The following is an 18089-nucleotide window of genomic DNA, read 5'->3' as shown; positions in this document are numbered from 1 at the left end:
AAAAATAGCATGCACCTGGTATACTGCTAGTAAGGCGATAGTCTGGGGAGACGTGGACACTGTTGCCTTTCGGGGCTTCAACAATTTGTTAACATTGGTGGAGAAAATTGAATTCTAAAATGTTGTGTTGTTGTTTCCTTGCGTCAGGCTTCACATACAGTTGATGGATCTCCAACAAAAGCAGATCAATTCCTTGGGCGACTGGCTGGCTGTGGCCGAAAAGCGAATCGAGAGCTCGGAAAACATTGGCTCTGATCTGGACACCGTGAAACGCCAGGTGGAAAATCACAAGGTATGAGATTCACTTTGTACTAATTTCCATGACTAATTTTCTAACATTGCAGGCATTTGTAAGTTCGTCGATTCTCTCCTTAAAATTGCTAAAGATTCGGAATCTTAGCGCTCGTAATATTGTATGAAGTGAAGGTAGGTTTGGCCGCACAAGGAGAAACATTCCTCGGCTACGTAGTCTATTGACTTACTTTCTATTTGTTGGTATTAACCTTGTTGGGTCACACAGTTTTTCCAGGAAGACCTTGAGAAGCAGCAACTGCAGGTGAACTCACTGACGCACATGGTTGTTGTAGTTGATGAGAGCTCTAATGAGAGTGCAACCGCTGACCTGGAGGAACAGCTGGCGGTTCTTGGGGAGCGCTGGTCAAACGTTTGCAAGTGGACAGAGCAGAGGTGACGCAATCTTAATTAAGATTCTCTGTGTTGATGTCTGGAAAAAAATGTTTCCCCGCTCGCTCGAATTCTCTCGTCTCGGATTTGGTGTGCGGAAGTTTTTCTTCTCCCATTTGAATTTTTGAAGAAAGCGATCCTGTAAATGAACCCAAGTAAAATAATGGACTATCTATCCTATAGGGGGGATTTGCATGCCTATTATCACATATTAAACGCCTCTTGTGGCTTATTTATGGAGGATTTTGGGGGCTGGCATTCTTTTTCATTTTATCTGCGATTTCTGCAGGATTGTTTGAGTGACGTGCCAAACGAAATTCTGTTTTGTTCAATCAGTGTGACGCTTGGTCGATCTAGTTCTTTCTTCTCGTCATCCTTTTTCATGGAAATTTAGTGATATTGATGTGAGAAATTCTTTGTTGGTGATATATCAGGTGGTCTATGTTACAAGAAGTGTTGAAGAGTTGGCAACAGTACAGAGACGAAGAAAGGAGACTGTCTAAATGGTTGAAAGAAAAGGAATCACAGATTGAAGATATCAAGCACATTGACTTGGGTGATAGCGATGTTGTAAAGAAGACGGTGAAAATCTTAATGGTTAGTATTATGTGTGTCGTGGTGACCTTCCTCTTGCATAAAATCCCTAGTGTACTCTCTTGTTATGGTTTTTTAGTCTAAAGCATCATAAGAGGCGAAAAAATGTGATCCATTTACGATTTATGGTTTTTACTTCAATTTTGAGTTCTGGTATTCCGTTGCCATGGTAAAATTGAAGTTGGTCAGTATTTAATTTCTGGCAGTATTTAATATCTAGCATTATTTATATATTTTGGGCTGTAGTTGTTGAAGCTAGAAATTTATTTTTGTCTTCAGGTGTTGTGAACACCGTGTAACCAGTTTTATCCTTAATTTCTACCTTGGACAGGCTTTAGAACAAGAGATGGAAGCACAACAGGCCACGTTTGGAACTTTTAATCTTGCTGCCGAGAAAGTCGCTGAAAACTTAGACGAGGACTCGCCTGGAGTCACTGAGATTCAAGACAAAATGGAAGAGTTTAATGACAGATGGAACAAAATTACCACAGAGGTTTCCAGTAGAATATCCCTGGTAAGGAATGGTCTGGCGCTCATCGAATATTACGAAAATAACTCCGCTTACGGGTTCTTCGTCTGGCTTTCTCCTGTTTTAAAGTTAAAATTCTAAATAATTTTTACGTAAACTTCATAGAATATCCAGGTAAATTGAAACGAGGACCTGCTGTGGGACCTTTCGGTCATGTGCTTTGAAAATACCAACAGCAACAGGATCTTTAATAATGTTGACGACAAAGCATACGCATGCGCTGTGAGGATTCAAGCCGATAGGGGATTTCACCTTTTACCGACCTTCATCAGCCGTAACGTGTCTATCGTTGGGTCTTTTGTATTTCTCGCGCCCTGTACGTTGCATCAAGAGTAAATGCTTACTAAGAATTTTTGCTTTTAGTTGGAAGGTATGGACGTAAAACTGCAGCATTTTCTGTCTGACTTGGTTGATAAGAGTCAATGGATCACAGATACAGAAACACTGCTCAAGTCCCCCGGGTTTAATCTGGATGATGAAAACATTTCTGGTGATAAAGTGGCTCAACAGAACGAACTGGTTGAGGTAATAGATGGAAAATGTATAGGGAAATTTTAGCTCGGTCTTCGAAGGGTAGAAGTCGCTATTCATTTGTGACGTGTAACGAGGGACATAAGACATTGTATTCCCAAAGCTAAATTCGTTGATCAATCACTAATGACTGGCTTTAGAAAATTTAATTTTCATGCCGCACCAGGTACTGCCCTGCAGTGCAAGGAAATACCCCGAAAGACCATAGCATTCTGGGCAATGGAGTTACCAACGAGGTTTCTAAGCTCAGATCTTTGTATCTCGCTGTCTGATTTATTATAGAACTCGTTGGGGACACATATTATGATCATATTTCACAAGTATTCTATACAGTACCAAGATCAGCAGCGATGAAAGCGTGATGAAAGAGTTTTAGTTGCATTATATTTTCGACTGTAAACTTGAAAACGAATTGCGTGAAACAGACGGATTACATGTCTCAATCGCTCATGATTTGGATGTATTTTGAGAAGAGTTTTCTTTCGCCTCCACAGTCTCTTGACAACGCTAGGAGACAGAGGAAATCAAGCGTGACGACCGTGCAGAAAAAAGGAGAAGAGTTGATTGAGTACTGCCGTAGTCAAGGCAACATACCAGTGTCACTTGAACAATCGCTTAGCAACTTTACCGACCGCTGGAATTCCGTAGGTAGCTTAATTGATGATCGCAGGCACAAAGCTTTGCTGGCACGTAGGAGGCGGGAGGTACAAGACTTGATGATAACTCTTGAGGCAGTGATCAAGGATGTGGAAAGAGTTATTCACAAGTTTAGTGCTGAAGTCCCTGACAATGAGTATGAGATGAAATCACAACTGGAGTTATGTAAGGTGAGTGGGTGAAATCAAATTCCTTGTAGCTCAAAGTTCAAATGCGTGAAATCAAATCCCTTGTAGTTCACCTCCTATCTACTGGTTCTATTCTTAAATGATGGATTTACACCTTTCTGTGATTTTGGGATCAGTTCTTTTCAATTCCATACTGATTTTCCTTTATGCTCACCCTTGTTGGGTTGCCAGAAACCCGACTAAGCTAACGTGAGCGTTGATATTAACATAAACTGTTCCACTGTAGATAAAACTCGAGGAAATGACCGTCAATGAGGTCTCCATGATCAAAGTGCGTGAACTGTCGCGGAATCTGAGTAAAGAGGACAGACATACCCCACACCTCCAGTCTGGAGTGAAACGACTGGATGACCGCTGGACAAAAGCGCAGGCGACTCTGGAGGATAGACAGAAACAGCTGACGGCCGCACTGGAGTCTGGGCCCCCAAAGCAGTTCCTCAGCACAATGGACGCCGTCCTGCTTAAGATTAAGAGCATGGAGTCACAACTCGGCGCGGAGTTTCTTATTTCTGATACAACATCTCTTGAGGAACAGTTACAGAAGTACAAGGTGTGAAGGAGATTTATGATTCATTTTTGTCGTAAGAAAAGTGTCATTTGAAGTGATTATCGTCAGAGGTTTACATTGAGTTCAGTATAAAGTCACTTAACTCCTTGATCTCGTTTCTCAGCACAGAGCTGAAAATGTTGTCTGCGAACTTAAGATATGTAGGCGACATAACAAGAGCCGAGTCATGAAGTCGAGGCGTCATGGTTATGCAGACAAGAGAGAAAAAAGATACAGAAGCGAAACAAGGCACTTTAAACAGCTGACCAGTATTTCTACCTTGTAACAAGACACAACTTACGCTATGAATTGCGAGGGAGCCTGAAAAAAGTTATTTATCTTCTTAAACATTCGCATTCCCTGTTATCGTCTGTAAAGACTGATATAGTTGTTTTTCCTTAGTCTTCAATGTTCTTTGGGCCCACAGAAAAATCTTCATAGGTAAGAAGTATTAATTTTCTCTTCAACAGCAACTGCAGGCGAACATGACTGAGCAGCAAAGAAACATGGACTATCTCAATAGCACTGGAGACAAGTTTGTTAAGTCTCTTCCCCGACAGCGATCAGAACAGCTCAGGATGAAGCTAGCAGATCTGAATGATAAATGGCGGGACATCAATCTTCACGCCGAGAAGCGACAAAACCAAGTAAGAAAGCCATGTCCCTCCGAGCCTCGTGATAAAATAAAACGTCTCTCTTTGGTTATTGATTTAAGTTTCAGAAACGCTTCTGATGAGCTCTCTTTAGTTGATAGATACCTTGTGAGAATATTGTCCTCAGGTTTTGCCAACAACTACTCTAGTCTTTGGATGGTGTTCTTGGAAAAACGTTCCTATTTGTCTTGACCCGTTAACTCCCATGAGTGACCAAGACAGAATTTCTCCTTACAATAGCAATACAATATCAACCACATAAGTGATGAGAATAAAGAAAAATATCAATTTGGGGATAATTTGTTGATCCAATACTAAATTCTCTGAACCAACATCCTAAGAATTGTATGGTTAACAGTAAGGAGAATGACAAATTTGATCTGGGAGGTAAAGGGTTAACTTACTTTATTTGTCAGGTTGGAAAGGCCGTCAACCAAACTCGACAATTTACGGAAGAGATCCGAGGATTGTTTAAATGGATGACAGACGCTAGTGATTTCCTTAAGGATCAGGAACCTGCCGCTGGTGACCCGGAAACGCTGGAGGCTCAACTGGACCAGAGCGAGGTCCGTTTTTTTTTTTACTTACCTGCATTCTTACTTAATATCTCATGGAGAGAACATCCATCTCAGACATATACTGTAGCTGTGACAAATTGAAATAAGTGTAATCCAGATAAGCCTTGGAAACACTCGCATTTCGTTTTCAGAGATGATAGGCGGCAAAGTGAAAAAAAATTTGAAATATGTTGATAATGTGGGTTACCGGAAGCTTTTTTTTAGGGTAACAATGTTCTGTTGGCTCAATCTTTCTGTTTCTTCAATGTCGTTTTTCAGGCCTTGCAAGGCGATGTAACCAAGCTTCAGCGCAAGTTGGACTCTTTGAATGAAACTGGGACATACATGATAAGCAAAGCTTCACCAGCTTATGCCGATAAACTCAAAAACGAGTTGGATGAACTGAACGGACGCTGGGAAGAGCTGGTACGTGTGTCGCTCAGAGTGAAGGATAACTTGGTCGCAGCTCTTGAGAAATATCAGAAGTTGAGTCAGGACATGAAGGAGATCAGCCATTGGATCATGCAGGTGGAGCGGTCCATTGTTGATGATGAGGGAGAGATCACGGGTGGTGGCATCACCAAGGAGAGGATGGATCATTATAAGGTAGCATTACGTGTCCAGTATTGACTCGCCTTGCATTTTACATGAACTTGACTGCAGAATACCTTGAGACTCTAACAAGAGAAAGTTGTTCTCAAGATGAGGGCGCAGTCTTTTTGCGTTCAAAGCGATTTGGGTCGTAGGTGACTTTTGGTACAATTGGAAAATGTTCATGTTGGTGTTGTTATGAGGGTAGGGTTCAGGGGTCACGGAAAACAGGAGTTTCGATATGATTTTTCATAAGCGGCTGCCGATGTTGTAAACTGTGACTGTGCTCGGAAAAAGGTGTTGTAAAGCCCCTCCCTTCTTCTTCGGGAAATCAGGGGGTATGCTAAACAGAGGGCGTTATACCACCAGTAAGTGGATTTTATTAAATTCCTTTTGTAAGGGCTCGTGTTTTTTGTGTTAGAGAAAACCTTCTATCCCCTGAAAAAAAAATATTATCTTTGCATTTCTTTGCAAAAATAGTTTTCTTTTTGTGTTGCAAGCTAATAAAAGAGTCTGGAATTGATAATTACCCTAAATTTTTGGCACAATTTTTTGTACAGGAACTACAACAAGATATATCCAAGCGCGCGCCAGTAGTTGTTCGAATCAACACGACTGGAAATCAATTGATTGACCGCACAAAACAGGGCAGCCCTGCCCTCTTGAAAGAAAACTTGAAAAAGCTGAATAGCGATTGGAACCGTCTGAAGACTAAGGTTGCACAGCGGCAGCACGAGTTCAAGCAGACTCAATTAGAAATGGAACAGTTTCATGTGTTGATCGAGCGAGATTACAAGCTGATTGGTGAACTGGATCGAGTTGTGGAGAAGAGTTATCACGTTCTCGAGGGGACTGAAACCGAGCTTGAGGAAGCTCTAAGGGTACGTCAGGTTTATTTTAAGGTTCTGAAATTATAATAAAGTTTAAAGGAACAGAGGGTTGGTAAATTGGGTTAAATTCACTCATGCGGTTGACGCTTGGCACCATGGTTAGTCCCATGGACTCAGGATTGGAGGACTTGGTTGGAGCCTCGATCAGGTCACTGTGTTGTGTTCTTGGTCTACGCAATTTACTCCTATATAGACTAGCAATGCTTCCCTTTACCTCAGGGTTGGGTTGTTAATGGGCCAGAGGAGCAAACCATATTGGAAACTAGTCTTGTGGCTGAACGGTCACTTGCAGTGGACAAGCATCCCAGGCAAGGTAGTGACAGCCCTCCTTTTCGCCTCCTGCTACGGAAACCATGATAGGTTGTGACAGTAATGGGTGCTTAAAATCTTTCCAACATTGATTACCACATACCCTCTTTAAGCCACTTATCTGTGACTTTGCACATTACTTCTGTTTTCCTCCTTGTAGAATCTAAATCGTCATTTCGCAGCCATCAAGGAAAGCGGTCCAGGCTCGGTGTCAGATCTCGCCAGGCAGCTGACGAGCAAAAGAATCGCTGTAAATGTGATCAGAAAAGATATGGGAGAGTACGAGGTCAGTTAAATTCTCATTATCCTGTAAAGGTTCGTGTTTCTTGAGTGATGATCAGTTTTCTGTAAATCCTTCTCCTTGCTCACCTAATCCTGGCTGCTTTTGTTATTATCAGGATCGGTTGTCCGTCATTAAGGGTAAAGTTGACAAAACACGCCAGGTTCTTGAAGGAGAAATACAGCGAAGGCAGCAGATGAAGAAAGACTTGGAGACAATTAGGATGTGGTTTGTCAAGATTGAAGTTCTCATCAACTCGAAACTCGCCAAACACGAAGAGATGGACGAGAGGGAAATGAAGGTAAATGACAAACCTAAACAAGGCACTGAAATAAAAAAGCAAATAGACATTCTGACTGACTGACAGATTCAAGGAAAGAGAGCTGGAAAGACAGAACACAACGACTTGTTGGAAATTATTTAGCCATTCAGATGAAGAATTTACATATCTTTTATTCAGCCGGACTATGAAATAATCAACACATTTTTTAGTAAAACACCTTCGTAAATTTTTTTTTTTTTCGTGTATAATGCAACTCGTACAAAGTAGCCGGAAAAGAAAATTAAAATCTTTCTTGAACCATTAAGAGTCAGGTTGTACGACTTGTTCCTATGATAAAGACGCAAATAATGGGGATATCACAAGACGACGTTGTTTCTTCTTTTTTGTTAAAACAGGCTCTAGAGGAGGAGTTCTCTCTAAACCAGTCACTTATGAACTCAGTGGAATCAACGGCCACTGAACTCAGCAAAACCCCTAAAGGATCTGTCTACCTTAAGGTGTTAAAAGATCTGGAGCAGATTAGACTGAAATGGACAACAATCCACACTAAGTTCGTAGACCTCAAAGAACAACCAGGTAAAAAACTAGATGCGGAGTTTGACAAACTTCATGGTCAGACATTGACTGATTTGGATAAAATACACAGAGGTGTGAAAAAGCTCAAGTTAGAATCTGCTGAGCCAAGGAATATCAAGGGTCTTTTGGATAAATGTATGGTAAGTTGTTCATATGGTAATGTTGTTCGTGAAGGTATACTCTGATGATTATTTTTATACTATTATTTTGTTATCACAGTATTATTACTATTATATATTAATAATAATCGTTATCATTATTAGTAGTACCATTTCTTAGGATCTTCGTTTATCGCTAGGCGTAAACATACAGTCTCATATCAATAACACTTTGCATTTGAGAATAATTTACTTCTTTATGAAAAGCACTCTTTACTAAAGCTGTACCGACCCTTCAGATAAAAAAAACAACATTCGTAAACTGAAAATATATTTTAACATCTTGAGACTCTGATTTGTTTTTTAATAAACTTTGTTTTGGAATTAAAAATTCTGGGTGCGTGACCCTAGCGTAAAATTGATGGAATGAACAATAGCTTTAATGCTTCGTGTTGATAAATCAGCTTTCCAAATTTACGTGAAAATATGCACTGCTTGTTAGTTTTGGTTTCCAATTGATTTTCATATCCTAATTGAGCGTTCTGAGACTCGTTTCAAAGTTTATCAAGTCAATCCGTTGTTTAGATTTTAAATAAAGTTTCTGTTATTGTGCATGGAAAAATCATTTAACCAAGAGGACTACCTTTCATTACTTTCCAAAATTTGGTTTAATGCAATGTTAGTGAATATATTGATAAACACAATGTTCATTGGTTTTTGAGGCTAGATCTTCAGATAATTTGAGGTTTCCTTTTATCAAGATTACGATAAGGGTGGTAAAGTTTGGTTTTGAGCGAGAGCTTTTTTAATTGTCTTGATGCAAATGAGAAGAGTAAACAGTGTTGTTGATATTTATTATGTTTACCAAGGTCTCTCTTCCTGCAAATCTGAGGCAGACCTCATTTGCTTACAAATTACCTGTTAGAGTTTTTTTCCTAATAAAAATTCCACGGTGTGAAATTTAAGCTTGAAAATTGGATTCCAGCCAAGTTGTAATGACTTTTTCATGGGGTCTAAATTAAAGTTCCATTATTTTAAGAATTTTAAAAACAAATTGCAGCTAGATGTTTTTAAATGACCTCCTGAAGAGAGTGTTTTAGCAAGAATATTCTTTTCAGTCGTCGACAAGAGTTCGTAAATTTCTAATGCAGATTATTTGTGACCACAATTTGTGGGATCATGTTGTCGTCATTTTGTAACAAGCTGCGATCTGTAGCCGAGGTAATTGTGTTACACGTTTTGTTCTTCGAAGCTTTGCCTTCGTATTTTCCTTTCAGCTCGGTGGTAAAACTGAATGATTCTCGAATCTTTAGACGAATTCGTTTGTTTTTGTTGCCGATCCTCAAATTTTCTTTTATTTTGAAGAACTGTGCTTCTTGTCGCAAATACTGGCGGTTGAGCTTACTGCTAAAAAACCTTTGAAAAAACTTTTAAAATCCTGCAGTGAACACATAGAAATTTGGTGGATTTTTTGTTTTTAAAGCTAATTACACCAATCGTAAGTCGTCTTTTTCTTTTTTTTTTTTTTTTAAAAGGCAGGCTTCCACGGAGCTTGGTGTTAATTAGGCACGTCTCTAAGCGAAAAGTGAGACTTTTTTTAAACTAAGGATTTACAATACTCGTAACTTCGTAACTCGAAGGAAGTGACATCTTTCGTTGTATGTCTATGCTTCGTCATCTGTTTTTCAAGTTTGCGGAAAGATTTCGCTGTCGCGATGTATTCATTTCTCGTTTGCAAATATATTTCCCTATTTTTTGACCGGATGTATCTGTGAGCGTTAGCATATTTTGGTTTCACAGCGTTTGCTTTGTCTCGGAGCAAGGCCCACAAGGATACCTTTGTTTTCTTTCAATAAGGAAGAGCAATGTTTTCACTCAGGATGGCCTGAGGTCGAACCTGAAAATTGTTGTCATTCATTGTTGGTGTTAAGATGGAAGGTCTTTGCCATCGATTGGCCTCTCGGTGTGTTGAGAAGTTTTGCTCTGTTTTCAGAGCTGTCATGTCGTTAAGCACAGTTCATAATAGTTGTTGTCAGGTGAACTTGGGCTTATCACAATGTTCTTCTCTCGCTGTAGTCATACAAAGATGAACTGTCCACAGTTAAGAAAGACTTGGAACAAGTCAAGAAGCTTGGCTTTCAGATTATGGAGCGAGTTCCAGAAGAAAAAAAGTCTGGGGTCGAAAGACGAGTGGAGGAAGTGGTTCATGAACACAGGGAACTGGAGAAGAAAGTACGAAGCAAGGACGAGGTTAGTGCATGCACTGTAAGGACAATTTTTTAGCGATAGTAGGATTTTCTGTGCGTCATGTTCTGTAAGATAAATCAACTCGCTTTCGCTTCAATTTCAGGTCGGATCGTCCTACCATTTATCAGTAATCTTGAACGTACTGTACGACCCTAAATTTTTAATTTCCCTTCCCCTCCCTGCTACTCATCTCGCCTGTCGCTGCTCTCACAAGTCCCCTCGCATAATGGCCTGGTTTCCTGTTTGATAATGATGTAAAGGGCAAAGTTCTTTAATCGCTGTCAATTCCAGCTGTGCTTCAAAACCAGTCAGCAGTTTAATTTTAGCATATTACTGAGCTGACATGGTCAAACCCATTCCCCCTCACTTCTTTACTGTTGCTTCGCCTGGTTTGTTTTCTGTGGGAGTATATTTGGTAATCAGGTTTTACTTTTCTATTGAGAAGGCGGACCAGTCTAATTTTCTTTCAATTTGGGGGGCATTTGGTTTAAGTCTTGAATGGGGAAATAATTTGGATTGCGGTAAGTTTGAAGAATGTGAAATCATCTGGGACTTTTTCGTGACTTGTGGCTTGTAATCTTGTTACATTTTCAAACCGTGAAAATCACGAGAAAGTCTCATTTGTTATTTTTGCGCAAGATCCGAAAGGAAGGGATTACTTCGGGATTACTTTGGGATTACTTAGCATTCAGATGTTGTTACCTTTTAAAGTATTTTTGTGGTGATAAATGTGAATTTTTTTTTTTAATTTAACAATTCGCTCCCGACTGGACATCGAAAAATTATCATTTTTCTTTTGATTAGTTTCTTTCTATCATGTCTTGCCATTGACAAGTTTTTAAAAACCCATTGAGGATTTCCGGGAGACCCCCCACGTAGAATTGAAGTCAATGTTTTCAATCTTCTCCAGGGAATCAAGAAGAGTGAAAAAAGCTTAGAAATTAAAAGGAAGAAATATATAAAAGTTAAAAAGAAAAAAAAAACGAAAATGGAAAAAAAGAGAAAATAGAGCAACTATTTCTAGAAATGCAGAGAATCGATGTTGTTTATATTTCATTCTATGTTTTCTTTTTTATCAAAGTAACCGACATGTTTGTTGTTAACTTGGCCTCCTTCTTAATTTAACATTGCATGGTTGTTCATGGACAGTCTTTTTATCTTGCTTTGTTTCGTGATTCATCCCTCCTAGCATAGCCATTGAAATAATATTTCTTCTATCGCAAATTTTGAGAATTTACCCATTTTCATGATTCTTTTTATTTTTTTTTGTTACAATGACCGGTTTGTCGGAACATGCTGATAGATTTAAAAAGATTCTTTCTGGATTAGTCTGCAAGAATCTAGAGAAAAGTCTTATTAATCTGACATATTTCGATCTGCTTGGATTCTTGTAATTTGAAGATGACAAATGATTTTATCAGCTTTAAATTCTAGATTTATTATTTTGTTTTCAATCTTTCTTGTCAAAGTACAGATTAATTGCCTTTCACAGGTAGTTAAATGTGATCTATTTTTGGTTCAACAAACAGTAGCTTTTTCACGCCGACTTCAGCAATTATGAAATTGAAAACAAAATCTGCAATTTATTCTTTCATTGGATTTTCATAGCCGACCCTCCCTGATTGTTACTGATAAAGCTGTGACATCTGTTTTTATTCCCTTTGGATTAATTATTCCAACGGCGTCGTTGGATCGTATGATTGCAGTCAAAATTATCGCTTCGGTTATATGTTACCAGACTTCGGCACTGGTAAACTCATTACACTGGTTGCATTGAAATCCCCGGGAAGAATGCGGTTTTTGGTGAGATACAAAGGTAAACGAGTTTTGAACTAGAAAAGAGTGTGAATTTACGATTAGTCTTTAAACTTTAATATTTATTCCTACGTTTTAAATTGCGAACTCGTTAAATTAACTTCAAGCAATGTTTAAAAGGCGATTTCCAAACTCCGCCGTATTTTCTAAGATTTCGCTCTCTGCCGCATATTTGATTTTAAACGTACGATCCCAGTTTTCTAAAAGAAACCTGATCGTATTTAATTCAGGAATGTTCATGTATTTCCGAAGGTTGTGGTTTGGGCCATAGTCTCCAACGAAATTTCTTGCTGTGATATTTCTGTTGCAGTGATAACTTTGAAGTTGTGTGATATTTGTTGTGTTAGTCTTTTCATGTTGTATGCTCTTTAGCGTACGTATTTCGTACTTCACCCCTCATATTCTGAAAACAGGAATCACAATGCATTTATGTAAATTCACGAATTGCATATTTTCTAAACCACTTTCTTGTGGAGATGCTATTAGTCGTTACTGGATTTTATTGTGACAACGTTGTAAGTTAATCTTTTTTTACTGCATATTAATTTTGATAACCGTTTACAGTTCTCGAAAGCAGGACTGCTTGAAACGAGAAGGGAGACAGGGAAATTATTGTTATTATTCTGAAGTTACTTTACTACTTTGAATTATGGGTCATTACTTACTTTACTGAGATCAGGAGAACCTTTGTACAAATCTCACAGATAGATTGCACTGTTTTCACTCGCTAATACCGAATGAAAATTGTTGTGTTTTAGTTCGGCTGGCTTTTGCATAAAAACAACGATAAATTTTTCATTTCACGGCAAGTCTCGCGGTGGACGAGGAAAGTGACGTGACAAACGTGGCATGACGAGATCGTCTCTTTCATGTGACAAAGTGTACGTTACAATTATGAAAGTGTCGGCACCTTCAGATGGACCTCATCGATGATTGTTTTTGTGCTTTTTGTCATAAAATAGAATTAAAAAAAAGAAAAAGGAAAACACCTCCATACAACAATCCTTCTCGAGTTTCAAAGAGATCCCGTGGAATTCTTGAACTTCGAATCTTTTTTTCAGAGTCTGTACTCTGGAAAGCATTTCTGTAGAAAAATATGCATATTGCTGTCCGTATATTCAGGAGTTTTGGTGGGTGTTTTATGAAATTCGCCGACTTATTAAATTTGGCTTGGTAACGGTAGCAAAGCAAGTAACTATAACCACTGATGTTTAACATTGCTGATCATTTCATTCCTAGTCTCTCCGTGAAGCGTTACCTTTGGCCGAGCGCCTGGAAAGTGATATGAACAGTTTGGAAAAGTGGCTGGAGGACAGGACTACTGAAGTAAAGAAGAGAGAAGAGGACGGATTCCCAGAGGACGTGGATGGCGAGATTAAGTGGAACAAGGTTAGTTTTAGGGCATTGATGACAACGACAACATAAATAAATAAGAATCTTCTCCATCCTCAGCCATCCTTGTTTTGTCTTAGATTAATGCCTTTTTGGTGTTTTTCTATCTTAGAGAACATTTATTTCGTAATAGTTTGCAATCCGTTTGAATCCTCTCCGTCCTGCGTCTTTCTTGGTCTATTATTTCTTCTCATTTTTTTCTATCTTTATTTACTAGTATTTTGAAGTCATATACAATCCGTGTCGCTCCTCTTCATCCTTTGTCGCCTTGTTCCTTCTTGTTTTATTATTGGCTCACTGATTTTTTTCCTTTTTTGCCAAACTAATGAACTTATGTACAAACAGTGTCAATCTTGTCCATCCTAAGCCTTTCATGGCTCCTTTCTGGTTCAGTTTTACCTCTTCGGTGTTTTTCTCATACCAAACTTATATTTTGTTGTCATTTCCGATACATTTTAGTTGAGTTCATCCTTAGCCATCTTTGCAACTTCTTTGCGTACTCTTACCACCCTTGTGTTTCTCAGACCTGCGATCAGACGGTCCCTTTTTTCGGGGAGCACAATATTTTAAATCGCAAGAGCCGGGGTTGGGATTGTGAGGGTGTCCTTTTTCCCTTGCTATGCTGCCTCCCCCCTCTCCCAATAACTTTTGCGCCGCCACAGTATCGGGCTCCCTCCAGAAAAAGAACGCCTGGTCGCAGGTTAGTGTTCTGTCTGTTCAATCCGACATTTTGTGATGTCAGTCAATCTGGAGTTAGTTTTGTTCTCCACAGCAGGAGTGATTGCGTGACTCTTTATGTACACTTTATTAAGCCCTGTGGAGTTTCAGTTTTCAATTCACTCAAGAGAATATCATTCTTAAACTTGTGTTAGTTAGCCAATATAGATATTTCTGGCCTCGGTCTCTTTTGGTAACGATCGCTAAATTCAAGAGTATAATATTAACTCAATTATCAGCATCTGCGGCGCTCGAATCCAATATGGCGATGTTTTCGTAGTTTTAATTCAGGCTTGTTCAGTGTATTTGTCTGTTACGAAGCGACCGGATAAGGAAAAACTCCTAGAAAAATGTTAACCAGGAAAAGAAAGTTTTCTAAAGATGGAAAAATGCGCCAAGGTTTTGTTTTGACGTATGAATCTCGGAGTCGTCAAGCAAAGTATTACAAGGTAGTGTTCTGAGCGGTTGAAACTTGAATGAGAGCTAACATCCTAACTGTTTTCTTTCCGTTTTGACTGTATGTTTCAGATTATCTGAGCAAGTGTATAAAACTTTGACTCTTATGTCAATACTTTTGCTTCTTCAAATTTCTTCTAGTGGAGAAGTAGTTTGTTCTAACTAGTCATTTGCGTTGAATAGTTATGTAATGTGGGTGTATTTTCTCCGCTTAGGGTCTCGTGCAAGAGGTCACTGGCAAAATGTCAGACGTGCAAAACCTCACACAAGTTGGTCGTGAATTGGTCGACTTGTCTGAAACTGGCCAACTTGTGAACTTAGAAGACCGACTAACACGGATCAATAACGCATGGGAAGACTTGAGTTCAGCGGCAGAACAACGAATGTTGACCTTGCCTAAGTACAAGGCAAAACTGGCGGACTTTGAGAAATCTGTGGATCAAATGAACCAATGGTTGGAGGATATGGAAAAAGAAACCAACAAAGTGCAGCCGAAATTAGACGAAGCGGACGTAGCTAAGAACAAAATTGACGTAAGTGCTTTAAAATTTTAAGTTTACTCTTTAAATTCTAAGAGCGATAGTATCTGATTTAGAATGCAATATTGGTTTCGGTGAAGCGTACGCGGGGCTTGGATAGCAAAAATTCAGATACTATTGAGAGCAAATACGTACCTTAAGTCAAGATTTCTGTCATATTCGTGGAATTAATACTAAATGAAATAATACACTTTCTTTCGGTAAACCTGATTTTTTTTATGTCTCAAGATTCAAAGTAATAGTCCAGCCCACGCATATTCCTGGTACGTGATAATCATTGCGATATTACAGTGAACTCTTCTCGTTTTTTGTCAAATTTTAGAACAAAGAAATGCCCAATAACTCATATTAAATTAATAGCTCGTTTTTCACTTAAAGAGAGCAGAAGTAATCTTAGAATAAATAATGTGACTTCCGGTTACAAGTGCACTACAAATTGATGGTTCCAAGCAGGACATGAGCGGCTTGGCTCGTCTGTTCATGTGAAGGAGAATCAAACTGCAACTTTGCAAATTGCCAGTCACGAGATTGAACTTCGTAGCGAATCCAATCGAAAGTACTCTATTGAAAATATCAGCGGAAGCCTGCGGTTATTCTAAATATTTCAATTATATCTCCACTACTGTTCGCCACACCACAAACACTTGTAAGATAAGAATATCCCCTCATCTATATCGTCTTTTGTCAGATGTCAATATAAAATCTTAACAATCAAAAATCAGACGTGCGTATGATGTGATTTTCCTTGCATCTCTACCATCGACTTATCACGCAATCATTTAGGACCCTCCTGATTTAATTAAGTAAGGGTGGCTCAATATAATTGAATTGTGGGCTATTGTGATTTTTTTTTGTTATTGGGTGGGCGTGCAATATCGTAACGACTATATTCTTCTCGCCACAAAATCACATCGGATATTGAATCAATAATAACCCTAAGTCGTAAAAGGATGTCTCTTAGTTTCAGGAGGATGTCTCTTAGAGTACCGTTAAACATGCGGCAAAAGTTGGTCGAGAATGATAGAAGCATTAAGCAGACTTTCATTTTTTTTTCTCTGCTGAAATCATACGAGAATAACGATTGTCGCAATACCTTTTAGGTCTTGTCAAAAAACCCTTCATCTAAGCTACAAACCCTTTCCTTTTCAAGAATGATAAACATTTGAAGTATCCCCCGGCTCAGCTGGATACACCGTCATGTTGGTGGGCATTGTTAACTGGGAAAGTTATCATCTGGGGATTATCTTTCATATACAACCTCAAATTGTCACGACAAGCTGGTCTTTATATCGTGCACGTTAATTGGAGCTCTTTGCTTTAACCCTTGGAGTGACTGGCTTCAAATTTCTCCTCACATCATCATCCTTAAATCAAATGTGAAGGTCATGAGAATAAAGGAAACGATCAAAAATTTAAGAAGCTCAAAATTGTCAAACAAATTCTCCTCATCAGTACCACAGGAAATGTTAAGAGAACTGTGTCGAGAGCATGAATACTTATGTAACGGTGTAAAGGGTCAAGTTAATCTTCGTAAAAGTTCCAATATGAACTCCTCCTATTAATTGGAAAGTGTTTTTAAATGGTCGTTCTGTTCGTTCGTTCTGTTTCAGGAAATACAAGAAAGCATCAAAAATCGCGAGCCTCAGCTGAATCTAATCAGGAAGCAGAGCGGTGAATTCGTTCATCGCGGCCGTCCCATCATGGAACCTTACAAGCGTCTGCTGGACAGAAGGTGGGATGACTTGTCAGCTAGGATAGGTCAGCTGGAGCAAGACTTGGATGAGGCCAAAAGGACGGCCGCAGAGGCCAGAGCTAAAGGGGGAAGAGTGGAAACAGAGATTATCGTCACGGTGAGAAAGTTTTCTTTTTTTGTGTGTAACTAATTATTACGGATGCAACAATTTCACAGTTAAAAGGTAAACTATGGAAGAAAATGTTTCGAAAAAACCCTCTTGATCTGGTCTTTTTATGTTCAGGAGCGTAAGACAGTGTCGTCTACTCCCGGGGGGTTAATTGAAGAATATCTATCGAGAGAAAAAAGGACAGAAACTGACGCAGGACTCCCAATCACCACCATCACCACTCACAGGACCTATACAACAAATTCGGCTCCAGGTGAGACTTAGATTACGTATATAGCACATGCAGCGGTGAAAAGAGATCTCAGAGGAAAGACCGTCCCGTTTATGTCTATTTACGTAAGATCAAATGATGGAAAAAGTTATTAATTCAAACAAGCGTGGAGAAAAATGTCTGAGTTCCCCGCGCGGAGCCAACCTCAGACCGGTATGGAGCCGTAGAGAAATGTTATTGATGTCGGCCGTATACTGGGCTCATACGCAACAAGCGTCTTGTATACTATTGTGATCGAAAGCGTCGTGTGTGTATAAGAAAGATAAATAGTTAAGTTAAGATAGCATCGAGTCACGAGCTATAAAGGTCTGAGCTTCAATTGCTCTTGGGTGACTCCAAGGTTTTTGTTCATGTTTCCTTTAACTAAAGATCTGTAGATCGCACATTGATCCAAAGTAGGTGTAATCTAAAACGAGTGATGTGGTATACAAATAGTAATAATAAGCTTTTTCCTCAACTCACTGCCATCTTTTTTCTTCTTTTAGGGCACTACGTGGATGATGACTTTCAGAGGCGTTTAGATCAGATTCTTTTGGATATCAAAGGTTTGGAAGATCTTATTCGTGACATTCAATCTCCCAAGAAATCATCTGAGAAAGAAGTCAAAGAGAAAATCAAGGTAGGACCGGAAACCATTGGAAGAAGGATGTGCACTGACAGAAGCTCGCATTTGATTTGGAAATCTTACATGAATCGAGAGTTTGGAGACAATTTTTAGTCAGGCTCTTATTGGAGTTCAGTTAGGGAATTTTTAGACAAATTAATTTTAATGGCATTCTTAGATCCCTCCAAAAAGCCTAAACCCAAAGTTGGATGAAAAAGC

At 39.1% G+C, this 18089-nt stretch overlaps 1 protein-coding gene across 5 annotated transcripts in view; it reads left to right on the top strand.

The window, feature by feature from the left end:
* LOC131783790 (dystrophin) overlaps positions 1-18089 on the top strand; it is a 53994-nt gene that overhangs the window by 10851 nt on the left and 25054 nt on the right. For all 5 annotated transcript variants that reach the window (XM_066172702.1, XM_059100553.2, XM_066172703.1 and 2 more), the window contains exons 13-32: positions 148-292; positions 521-687; positions 1119-1281; positions 1610-1792; positions 2171-2332; positions 2833-3165; positions 3410-3733; positions 4201-4377; positions 4800-4949; positions 5220-5546; positions 6092-6412; positions 6891-7016; positions 7129-7311; positions 7689-8009; positions 10044-10217; positions 13269-13418; positions 14810-15127; positions 16744-16983; positions 17110-17248; positions 17752-17885. In XM_066172702.1, coding sequence (XP_066028799.1) covers positions 148-292; positions 521-687; positions 1119-1281; positions 1610-1792; positions 2171-2332; positions 2833-3165; positions 3410-3733; positions 4201-4377; positions 4800-4949; positions 5220-5546; positions 6092-6412; positions 6891-7016; positions 7129-7311; positions 7689-8009; positions 10044-10217; positions 13269-13418; positions 14810-15127; positions 16744-16983; positions 17110-17248; positions 17752-17885 — 4237 coding nt within the window. The remainder of the gene's footprint in view (positions 1-147; positions 293-520; positions 688-1118; positions 1282-1609; positions 1793-2170; positions 2333-2832; positions 3166-3409; positions 3734-4200; positions 4378-4799; positions 4950-5219; positions 5547-6091; positions 6413-6890; positions 7017-7128; positions 7312-7688; positions 8010-10043; positions 10218-13268; positions 13419-14809; positions 15128-16743; positions 16984-17109; positions 17249-17751; positions 17886-18089) is intronic.

This window comes from Pocillopora verrucosa, chromosome 9 (genome assembly GCF_036669915.1).
Source record: "Pocillopora verrucosa isolate sample1 chromosome 9, ASM3666991v2, whole genome shotgun sequence".
Classification (NCBI taxonomy): Eukaryota; Metazoa; Cnidaria; class Anthozoa; order Scleractinia; family Pocilloporidae; genus Pocillopora; species Pocillopora verrucosa.
The sequence above is the reverse complement of the archived record's forward strand: the minus strand, read 5'-3'. Positions and strand labels throughout refer to the sequence as shown.